This window comes from Taurulus bubalis (genome assembly GCF_910589615.1).
Source record: "Taurulus bubalis genome assembly, chromosome: 1".
NCBI classification, from domain to species: Eukaryota; Metazoa; Chordata; class Actinopteri; order Perciformes; family Cottidae; genus Taurulus; species Taurulus bubalis.
This window is the reverse complement of record NC_136589.1, coordinates 19,183,694-19,195,656: the sequence shown is the minus strand read 5'-3', so window position 1 is coordinate 19,195,656 and position 11,963 is coordinate 19,183,694. Positions and strand designations below refer to the sequence as shown.

Here is an 11,963-nt window from a genome sequence, read left to right as displayed (position 1 = left end):
AAGGGGGACCGGAGAGTGTGCTGAACTATTGGGGTATCACACTACTCAGCCTCCCGGGAAAGCTTATACTAGTGCTGGAAAGGAGGCTCCAACCGCTTGTCGAACCTCAGATTCAAGACGAGCAGTGCGGATTCCGTCCCGGCCGTGGAGCAGTGGACCAGCTCTTTACCCTCAGGGGCTACTGGAGGGGTCCTGGGAGTTTGCCCAGCCAGTCTACATGTGCTTTGTGGACTTGGAGAAGGCTTTCAACCAGGTCCCTCTGGAGTTTTTGTGGGCGGTGCTGTTGGAGTATGGGGTGCGTCAGGTTTCCTCTGTAGGGCTCAGTCTTGGAGATAGGGTACGGAGATGAGTTTCCTCCCATTAGAGGTTTTCCAGGTACGTCCAACTGGAAGGAAGGCCCCGGGGAAGACCCAGGACAGGCTGGAGGGATTATATCTCTCAGCTGTCCTGGGAACGCTTGTGACGGTCCCTGTCCATAATCACTGCAGGTGTGCTTTTGTCCCTAATGAGCAGATTACATGATGCAGAGCACCTGGGAAGGGGAACGGCATAAAAGCCCTGCGCTAGTGTTGCTCAGGATGCGGGTTTGATGGAGTGATCCCAGACCGTTTGGTTTTGGTTTCCTTTGGTTTCATTGACAACACCTACACACCATTACACACTTACGCACATGGATATTACTGATGTTACTGACTGCCACACTCCATACAGTTAACTATTTATTAATGTAAGGTGAATAAAGATCTTCAAACTGTCCTCAAACTGTTGTCTTCGCCGTATTTGTCATGGCCTGAGAGCCGAGTTATGACACGCCTCAGGATCCCCCAGAATGAGTTGGAACATGTGAGAGGGAAGTCTGGGTCAGCCTGCTGGGACTGCTGCCACCAGAACAGGAAGTAGGTCAAAACAATATAATCCCCGGAAGGTCTGCAGCTTCACAGCGCCGCCTGCTGACGGAGCTCTGCAGTGAAAATACTGCTCTACTAGTACTGATACCACAGTGATAAAACTGCTCTACTAGTACTAATACCACAGTGGTAATACTGCTCTACTAGTACTAATACCATAGTGGTAATACTGCTCTACAAGTACTAATACCATAGTGGTAATACTGCTCTACTAGTACTAATACCACAGTGGTAATACTGCTCTACTAGAACTAATATGACAGTGGTAAAACTGCTCTACTAGGACTAATACCACACTGATAATACTGCTCTACTAGTACTAATACCACAGTAATAATACTGCTCTACTAGCACTAATACCACAGTAATAATACTGCTCTATGATGAAACGTGTTCATAAAGAATAAATGGAGCTGTCTTAGTCGACTCTTTGGTTTCCATGGCAATGGGTAAAAACAAAACAATAATCCATTGCAGTCTTTGTCTGCGGGACAAAGAAAAACCTGCTTTACTCAAACAAACGCTGAAAATACAGTTCACAAACACACCCTGTGTGTGTGTGTGTGTGTGTGTGTGTGTGTGTGTGTGTGTGTGTGTGTGTGTGTGTGTAGGTGGGTGTGGTCTCAACAGGGTGAGGCTCCTCTAAACTTAAAACACACTTGTGTTTCACAGAGAGTCACTTTGTGTCTGCAGCTCCTTCAGGTACGTCTTCTTCATCTTCTTCGTAATAATACTGCTCTACTAGTACTAATACCACAGTGGTAAAACTGCTCTACTAGTACTAATACCACAGTGATAATACTGCTCTACTAGTACTAATACCACAGTAATAATACTGCTCTTCTAGTACTAATACCACAGTAATAATACTGCTCTGCTAGCACTAATACCACAGTAATAATACTGCTCTTCTAGTACTAATACCACAGTAATAATACTGCTCTGCTAGCACTAATACCACAGTAATAATACTGCTATACTTCTTCTTTCTTTATTGTAAAGTGTCTGAAGTCTTTAGTCTTCATGACTAACTTCTCTGTTCTGATGACCATGTGACGTCTACTTCCTGCTAGAGGCGTCTTAGTATTATTACTAATACTACACAGTATAAATACTCTCTAGCAGTACTAATACTAGACGGTATAAATACTCTGTAGCAGTACTAGTACTACACAGTATAAAATTCTCTGTACTAGTACTAACACTACACAGTATAAGTACTCTATAGCAGTACTTATACTAGATGGCATAAATACTCTGTAGCAGTACTAATACTAGATGGTATAAATACTCCAGCAGTACTAACACCTCCCAGTATAAGTACTGTGTAAACAGTACTAATACCTTACAGTATAAGTATATAAGTACTGCTCCTGTCTGGACTGGTCCTCCACTGCTCAGACTGCTAATATCTGTTCTTGTTTGTGTTCCAGATCTCAAACCAGCAGCATGGACGTGAGTCATCTCCATCTTCCTCTTCATCTTCATCAACGTGTCACATTTATCTATTCAACACCTTTGACTCTTTGATTCACCTCTTCTTCTTCAGTGCACTAAAGGCACGGAGCAGCTGGTTACATCTGTTATATTCACCAGTGGATGTCAGTCACATACACATGAATAATTAAGTATATATAAATATATACAAGTAGATTTATACATATGAAGTATGTGGAGAGAGAGAGAGAGAGAGAGAGAAAAAGAGAGAGAGAAAGAGAGAGAGTGAGAGAGAGCATTCCTGATGAGTCCGTCACACGAACACACCCTGTAAACACACTCTGTGCTGCGTTGGTAGGTAGGCAGGTACCTTGACAGGTAGGTTGACAGGTAGGTAGACTGGTAGCTAGCTACACAGGTATCTAGGTAGACAGGTAGGCAAGTAGACAGGTAAGTAGGTAGACAGGTAGCTAGCTAGACAGGTAGGTAGGTGAGTAGACAACTAGGTAGACAGGTAGGTAAGTAGGTAGAAAGGTAGGTAGACAGGTACCTAGACAGGTAGGTAGACGGGTACCTAGAAAGGTAGGTAGATAGGTAAGTAAACAGGTAGACAGGTAGGTAGGTAGACAGGTACCTTGGCAGGTGGGTAGACTGGTAGCTAGCTAGACACACTCTGAGGTCATTTGAAAACTTAAACGATCTCATGCTAGTTTCTGAAGCTCACAGACACAAAGTGCAAACAGTCTGGTGAGTGAAAATATATCGCTGCCCCTGAACACAGCAGTGTGCCCTTGAACGCAGCAGAGAGTGTGTTTTAATTAGACAGGTAGGTAGACAGGTTTGTTGACTAGCTGGCAGTGAAGGGGAAATGTGGTTCGTGGTCATTCCAGTAAACTCAAATTCTAACATTATTTTGATAAAAAATGACGTAGCCTTAAGATTTGATTCTATGAACGTCTTCTCTACGTCCTGCTTATGAAGGTGTTTTAAACCTGCCTCACCTCCAACAGCCATTATGTGGCGCTCTGTGGGAACCACGACTGACTCAGTGTCAGTACAGAGAACTACAACTGTTTGGTCACAGCAGCTCCTGGTGGATGTCAGAGGAACTGCAGGCAGTCACATTTCTCACTTCCTGTTGTTACATTACATTACATTTAATTTAGCTGACGCTTTCATCCAAAGCGACTTACAATAATAAGTGCATTCAACCATAAGTCCAAACTCAGAACAACAAGAATCAAGAAAGTACAATTTCTTCAATAAAGTCAAACTACAAAGTGATATCAGTAAGTGCCATTTAAGCGCTACTAAAGTGCCACTACGGTGCTACTACGGTGCTACCTTCCTTATTCAAGTTAGTAGAACAATATGTGTTTTTAGTTTGCGACGGAAGATGTAAAGACTTTCTGCTGTCCTGATGTCAATAGGGAGCTCATTCCACCAATGAGGAGCCAGGACAGCAAATAGTCGTAACTTTGTTGAGTGTTTAGAACATTTTCAACTTCTCAATTTGATTTAATGAAAATATGGCGCCGTTTGAAAATGAGATAGTGTCACAGTATGCCAAACACAGAAATATAGATAGTAAAAACCCTTTCACAGGGAAAACAGGAAGAAGCCTTCATAGAGCAACAGAGGAGGATCCCCCTCCCTGGATGGACAGAAGAATAGATGTCCGGATGTAAGAGATGTGACCAGAATGAATAACGTAACATAGTTACAACACATTACATCAATATGACTGAAATTTAATAAATTGCACTCTGCCGCATTAAAAAATCCCTTCAAAATAAAAGCACAGGATTTTTTTTTTTTTTTTCATGTAAAATGACCGTACTGACGGACTGAAAACGGGTCCGCGAAAGACTGAAAACGGGTCCGCGATTTCATGGCTTTCAAGCTGTCGCGCCTTAAGTTTGACACCAGTGGTCTAAGGTATTTGCAAAATTAATAAAAAGTTAAAAATAAATAAAAATAATAATAATTTGATATGAACGCAAGAGCCGCATGACACCAGGCAAAGAGCCGCGGGTTGGCCAGGCCTGGTCTAGAAGGATAAGGACAGAGGAGAGAGAGGCTGCTCTAGCAGTGTAAAGCTGCTCAGAGACAGCAAGGAGGGCAGCCTCTGTTGAGTGGCCTACTTTGAATCCAGACTGGTGAGGGTCCAGAAGGTTGTTATGGTGGAGAAATGAGGAGACTTGGTTAAAGATAGCTCGCTCCAGAGTTTTGGAAAGAAAGGGAAAGAGAGAGACAGGGCTGTAGTTGTTGACTTCTGACGGGTTGAAAGTGGGTTTCTTCAGGAGAGGGTTAACTCTTCCCTCCTTCAGAGCGTTAGGATGCATGAGTGAGAGAGTCAGTTGAAGTAAGGGCTGTCAGAACAGACAAGGCCAGAGAGGAGGGAGAGAGGGTGCGAATGTTGCGACGGACAGGTGCAGAGTCTGTTGATGTGGGAGGGTTGTCAGAGTGGGAGAGAGTAAGAGATAAAGAAGTGGTCAGAGACATGAAGTGGAGTTACAGTGAGGTTAGATGTAGAGCAGTTTCTGGTGAAAATATAGTCAAGGTGGTTGCCGGCTTTGTGAGTAGGAGGGGAAGGACTGAGTGAGAGAGCAAAGGAAGACAGTAAGAGGAACACGTTACATGACTTCTCTGCCTGGATGTTAAAGTCACCCAGAAGGATGAGTGGGGGGCCGTTTTCTGCAAAGTTTGATAGGAGGACGTCTAATTCTTCCAAGAAATCTCCCAAGGAACCAGGTGGACGGTAGAGAACAACAATGTTTAGTTGAACCGGATGAGTAACCGTCACAGCATGAAACTCAAAAACAGTGGAAGCGGGTAGAGAGAAAACTCCATTTGGGGGAGATGAGTAGACCTGTGCCACCACCCCGGCCAGTTGGGTGGTGGCACAGGTGTGTGGTGGCACTGGTGTGTGGCTGAATGAGAAGGCAGAGGAGAGAGCAGCAGGGGTAGATGTGTTGTCTGGTGTGATCCAAGTCTCAGTAAGAGACAGGAAGTCCAGCAATTGCTTGATAGCAAAGCCAGAGATAAAGTCTGCTTTGTGGTTAGCTGACTGGCAGTTCCAGAGGCACCCTGTGACGAGGTGTTGGGTCTGCGTGGAACGGGTGGGATAAATAACGGAGGAGGGATTTTTCCAATGAAAAGACTCCTATGTCTTTATCCTCCGTGTCTTGACTCCAACGAAAGACTCCTGTGTCTTTATCCTCTGAGTCTTCAACGAAAGACTCATATGTCTTTATCTTCTGAGTCTTCATACAAGGAGAATTCACTGACACTAAAGCTGACGCTTCAAACCCCCACCTGGTTTTACACCAGAGTTGGCGATAATTAGTTACAGCTGTGTCGAGTCCACCACCGGCTCGTTAGTGGAATGGCCAGCAATCAAAACTACTCTTTAATCAGTGAAGTTTCAGTTTTCGTCACTTCTTTCTCTCTGCAGCTGGGTGATGCTCTAGGAGGTTGGCCCTCTAGTGGCAACAACAACACACAACAAACTGCTGGCCAACCCAGCTGGCCTGGACAACCTGCTACTAACCCCACCTGGCCTGGAGGTCAGCCTGCAGGCGGAGGGCCCTGGCCTGGACAACCTGGACAACCTGCTAACCCATCCTGGCCAGGTACCATCATCATCATCTCACTCGTTTACCTCTTTTCCTTTATTATTGATCGTTTAAAGAAACAAAAATAGACCTTTAGCTCTCCTGGATTTGGAAATAGAGTATGAACGAAAAGACAAGTCTCTATTGATCCGACCATCAGTCAACAATGAAAACCACTAACAGAATAAATCAGATAGAATAAAGAGATTCTGTATTGGTTCAGGTCAACCCGCTAACAGCTCCTGCCAGCCCAGCTGGCCCGGAAGTGGAGCTGGATGTGGAGGTGGAGGGACCTGGCCCAGCCAGCCTGGACAGCCCTCTCCCGGACCTGGACCTGGACCTGGATATAACATTGACCCCCAAAAGGATATGGTAAGCCAGAGAGATGGATGATGGATGATGAATGATGGATGATGGAGTTAACATCTGTTCCTTGTTGACAGACGGTTCCATACAGCCAGATACTGCCTAACGGAGTTCATGACAAACTCCTCATCACCATCGTTGGAACCATCAAATCCAACGCTGACAAGTCAGGACGACCTCTTGAACATTACTAATGAATGGATGAATGGTCACATACTCATGCAGTGAAATCATGTGTTTGTGTTTCAGGATCACAGTGAATATGTCAACATCACAAGACCTGGCCTTCCACTTCAACCCTCGCTTCAATGAAAATGGCGAGATGGTGATTGTCAGGAACAGCTGCATCAACAAGAAATGGGGGAAGGAAGAGAGAGACTTCTCCGGGGGCTTCCCCTTCGTCCCAGGCCAGCGTTTCGAGGTCACACATGTGATTTATGTTAAGAATGCTCATAGTTTAGGTTATTATTAGTATTGAGACCTTGTTTGCTTCATGTTTGTTTTCTAATGATGATGCTTCCAGTCTCTGACAAAGCAGGTTGATGATGATGATGAGTTTGTGGTTTGTTGTTGCAGATGAAGATCTTGTGCACCAACAAAGAGTATAAGGTCGCTGTCAACAACTCTCACTTCGTGACTTACCGACACCGGATGAGCAACCTGAAAAGCATCACCCGACTCAGCATCTACAACGACCTCAACCTGAGCGATGTCCGCTTTGAGATTCTGCCCTGAGGCAGGTCACCGGATCCCCCACAGATCTACGACAGATCCACTGGAGATCTACTGAGAATCCACCAGAGACTTCTTTGGATCCATTATAGATCTGTTGGGGAATCACCGGAGATCTGCCTGAGATCTTTTGAAGATACACTGGTGATGAACCACAGATCTACCTGAGATCCTCTGTAGATCCACAGTTAATCCAAAATATATCTTTAATAAATCTGGTATATCTTTAATTAATCTGACATATCTTTAATAAATCTGATCTATCTTTAATAAATCTGTAGGTGATTCTTGGTAACGTAAACATAAAATGTTCTTTGATACATCCCAAGAAGGATTGCATTGGATCCTCCTGTTCTAGTTTTTTCTATTTGACTCTTATAAATAAAGTTTTCATCTTAGATTTGTTGGCGTTTGTGTCTGTTTGTATCTGCTTTGCAGGACAGGGCCTAAACCGCCTGACCTTTTACCTCTGTGAACACCATCAGTGCTGTAAATGGACAGATTTAGCTGGCGTTTAAAAAGACCAAAGAGGGTTTGATGAGATCATCATATGATGAGAGCTCCTCAGACACCAGGGCCCTATTTCTCGTAATAAAATATCCCCCATGTAAAAAAAAAAACGTAATTCAAAGTGAGTGTCTAATAAAAGCAGTTGAGCTGCTGCATACTGAGTTAGCGGGCTAATTTTCAGGATACGATGACGTAGGTCTGGCTTTTTGGTTTCTCTAAGCAAGTTTAGATAAATCACCATAGCAACACAGCCAAAAATGTAAACCTCCTCCCGGGCAGGCTTACTGTGTTATGATGTTGGTAATTTACTTTGAAACTGTTGCTCTGGCATTTGGGTCCCACTCTATCATACTAGAACCTGACATACTGAAATTCACTAGATAAACTGGCCACTCCCATCGGACAAAAAAGGCAGCTCCTTTCCTCATTGATGAAGAAGCGATATTAGTTATATTAGTTTTATAGGGAGAGAGTTCTTCCAGATCGCCAAGATCCGTTCTCACATCAGAATGACTTCCTGTACGCGGCGCTATAGATTCTGCCGACAATGAATAATTTTTTTTACGAGAGCTTCTCGAGCCGCGGACATTGATCAGCACAGGTGCAGCCGATTGCCCGTCTCACAGACATAGACTATCACCCGCTGCATGCCACGCTGTTCTTAAGTTTATTTAGCGCTTAAGAAACTTATGGATGTGTTGAAAGCACTCGTAATTATATGACTGCCAGCAGATACATTTAAATAAATATAATCTGATTGATTTGGGTGATGAAACACTTAAAATTACTCGATACATTTCCCCAACACTGACGCATTTAACTTGTCTGATATATTTGCGACAATTATGTCTCGCAGCTTGGGCGGTGTTTAGCTGCGTCTGTATTGTGCCTATATACTCGGTACTCAAGGACACAACCATCAGGATGCAACTCGACAACTTTAATAATACTTCTTCTCACACGTATATCACACCATCATATATCAGTGCGCCACCACCTGGCCATAGCCGGCCACTACATCTCCCCCTTTTTAGATGAACGTTTAACTGCTTTGTCAGAACCTCAAGATGACAAAGTGCATTGAACAATATAGCTACTTTCCAGTTTCCGAACTTATCTTATAATTTCAGGAGTTCACTCAAATCCTTATTAAAACTTAAAAGTCTAAAGTGATTGACAGTTCTCGACCACGGCATTGTTCAGTCTGAGAGTAAACACTTTAATCCTTTAGTGTGTTTTAACTTCATCAAAGTTAATTGTTACTTTTTGATCATCATAAAATGTCTCATTCAGGTTCTCATTGGTTGTAGTGAACTCAACCAACTATTATCACTTCTGGTTGCAAAAATGACATCTCTCAGTGGATGTCCACACACCACCTGAAAATTAACCCTGACAAGACTGAACTACTTTTCCTTCCAGGAAAAGAATCTCCCACCCACGACCTCACTATTACCTTGAACAACAACTGTTGGCCCCAACCCCGACTGCCAGGAAACCTCGGTGTGACACTCAACAGTCAACTCTCCCTGACTGCCAACATTACGGCAACAACACGTTCCTGTAGGTACATGCTGTACAATATCAGGAGAATACATCCCCTTCTCACTCAGAAGGCGGCACAGGTTCTTGTCCAGGCTCTGATCATCTTGCGCCTTGACTACTGTAACTCCCTCCTGGCAGGTCTACCTGCTAATGCCATTCAACCTTCACAGCCCATCCAGAATGCAGCGGCTCGACTGGTCTTTAACCTCCCAAAATTCACCCACACTACAGCCTTCACTGGTTACCGGTGGCCGCCCGCATCCACTTCAAAATATTGGTACTTGCATACTTTGCTACAAACAGATCGGGTCCAATCTACATCCAGGACATGGTAAAACCGTACACCCCAGCTCGTTCACTCCGCTCAGCTTCTGCCAATCGGCTTGTAACTGCTTTAATCGAGAGTCACTGCTCTGCTAACCTGGAATATCTCATGGTAGACCTTTCTATCTGCCCAGAGAGTTCACATCTGCTATTGTGACTGCAGCAGTCACGGGCCGTCAGGCCCTTCTAAGCCTTCTCTGCTGGCCTAAACATTTTTTATCATTTAATTTTTAATACAATTTTTTTTTTATAATTAAAAGTTATAGCTATTTTATAATGTAATTGTTTTTCACAAATACAGTACATGTATTATAATAATTTTTTCCTATTAGCTTATTTTCTCATTGCACAGCTCCTGTCCTCATCTGTTCATCTGCTTCAGGCCTCTGGTATGGCTCGCTTTGGGAGCTGGTTAATTTCACCTCTCTTTCTCTGTGGAAGAAGTAGCCTGATTAAACTAGATGAAAAAGCTTCTAGAGCAGGGGTGAGCAATTCATTTTCTCAAGGGGCCACATGAGAAAACCTAATGCGGGCCAGACTGGGAGAGCCCGCGGGCCGTAAGATGCCCAGGTCTGTTCTAGAGGGTCTGGACGTCTGATTCGTCACAAGGCCCGGCGTGACCATTAACATGCGCTGTGATTGGTTAGTGACTTCTGTCAATACAACAGAATGCTACCTTGCTGCCAGGATTAAGAAGAGTTCATGCTAAACATAAGAGAAGTTATCTTTAGTGTTTTACGTGTTTTAACACTCAATGGCTGAAGGAGGAGTATAACTGTGCTAAGTGGCGGATTTACTTTATGCCTTGTCTTATGGAGGGGATCCTCACTTGCGTCCATGAAGCACACTTCTTAACTGTTAACAAAGAGAAGGATGGACTTTGTCTTCATTAAGTGAACAGCATCGGGTGAGTCAACTGTTTTTTCAGCTTTTTGTGTTGTTGTTTTTTACCCCACTTGGCTCTCCGCCGGCACCCACCGTTGATGCCACTACCTTCGCGCCGTGGAGGTAGTGGGAGAGCGCTCGCTGCTACACCCACCAAGCTGTGTGGCTGTGAGAGGCGCTGCGGCGCAGGGAGTATTGCTGCGCTGCTGCTGCTGCTCACTCGTGAACGGGATTTAGGAATATTTCACGTGAATTTTGTACCGTATGTCTCTGCAACTGCTGCTAAATTTAGTGCAGTGTTTGAGTGCCCCAGTTTTGTTGGATTGATTTGACATGTTTTTTTATAACTGTAAGCTATTATATTGCGTGTTTGAACAGCTTTATAAGAAGCAGTGTTTGGATGTACGTTTCTGGGGATTTTATTGAGAAGGGAAAAAGGAGGAAAAGGAGAGAAAGAGAGGAAACGTTTTAGTGAAGTGTGGAACGAGAATAAAAGTGGTTTCCGTCTTGTGCAAACTACGCTGCATTGTGTTGTTTTATTAATAAAGTGAAGTACATTGTCCGTTAATGACGCAGCATCCCGTCATGCGCGTATTTATGTAAACAATATCAGACGGCACAGAAGGCCCTAGTCTAAAATGCACAGCCTGCCACTGGACTGCAGCATATATCCCCCCGGATGGTAATGCTGCGCTTGCAATGAAAGAACTGCATGCTGCCATTAGCAAACTACAGACTAAACACCCGGAGGCAGCCTTTATTGTTGCGGGTGACTTCAACCACTCCAACTGGAAGTCTGTACTCCCCAAATGTTATCAATATGTCTCCTGCCCTACTAGAGGAGACAAGACCCTGTACACCCATGACTGTGTCTCCACCCAAGACAACACCATCCTCATCAAATACACGGATGACACCACCATCCTGGGGCTCATCAAGGGGGGGCAAGTCAGGGTACAGGACCCAGATAAACAACATTCTGGCCTACGGAGAGGAGAACGACCTCATCCTCAACCTGGGGCGTCGTTAGGCCTGTTTTAGGGGGCTGAAACCCCCCTAAAATGTTCTTCAGCCCCCCCTCACCCCCCCAAATAATTTGGCTTTAAAAGAAAAAAAGAAAATCTTTTTTTATTTTGGTGTTTTCATTAAATTAAACTATTGTTTATCACGTGGACAAGTTATTTGTAACTCTACATGCTACATATGTGTGTGCATTCTGGTTTGTATGTTTTCTCCCCCTTCAAATTACTATCCAATAGCCTATCATCATACTAGCGTAGGGCACTAGGACCTTGGGGAGGCTGCTGCGCTGGTTTCTCACTGGCTTTCTCACTAACCAAGTAACTTCTCTCATCAACCACAGCAGGACTATACCAAGGAGTTTAGCTCACAGTAAACTATACCAAGGAGTTTAGCTCAAAGTAAACGATGCAGGGAGGGAATGTACAGGTAGTTACAGAATGTGGCTATCTGTAGTTGTTAACGATTGTTACCTGCTTACATTTAGGTTTACTTGAGGCAAATGAAAGGAAATATTGTAGTGGGCTATGTTAACACTAAATTATTTTTTATCTGCCTCTAATGCTTCCTGGATCTAATCCTATAGTATATTTCTCTATACATTGCAATCCTAGGTTGA

At 44.0% G+C, this 11,963-nt stretch overlaps 1 protein-coding gene across 1 annotated transcript; it reads left to right on the top strand.

The window, feature by feature from the left end:
* Positions 1–1,543: 1,543 nt before the first annotated feature.
* lgals3b (lectin, galactoside binding soluble 3b) lies at positions 1,544–7,458 on the top strand. Its single transcript, XM_079232872.1, has 7 exons — positions 1,544–1,610; positions 2,342–2,363; positions 5,803–5,980; positions 6,186–6,334; positions 6,406–6,494; positions 6,578–6,749; positions 6,905–7,458. The coding sequence occupies exons 2-7, from the start codon at positions 2,358–2,360 to the stop codon at positions 7,061–7,063; spliced, it is 753 nt and encodes a 250-aa protein (XP_079088998.1). The 5' UTR covers positions 1,544–1,610; positions 2,342–2,357; the 3' UTR covers positions 7,064–7,458.
* Positions 7,459–11,963: the final 4,505 nt, after the last annotated feature.

Excerpts from the sequence above, each read along its gene's own strand:
- lgals3b (XM_079232872.1), top strand. Across the intron at positions 5,981-6,185 it reads TGCTAACCCATCCTGGCCAG|GTCAACCCGCTAACAGCTCC; the intron begins GTACCATCATCA and ends GTATTGGTTCAG. Across the intron at positions 6,750-6,904 it reads TCCCAGGCCAGCGTTTCGAG|ATGAAGATCTTGTGCACCAA; the intron begins GTCACACATGTG and ends TTGTTGTTGCAG.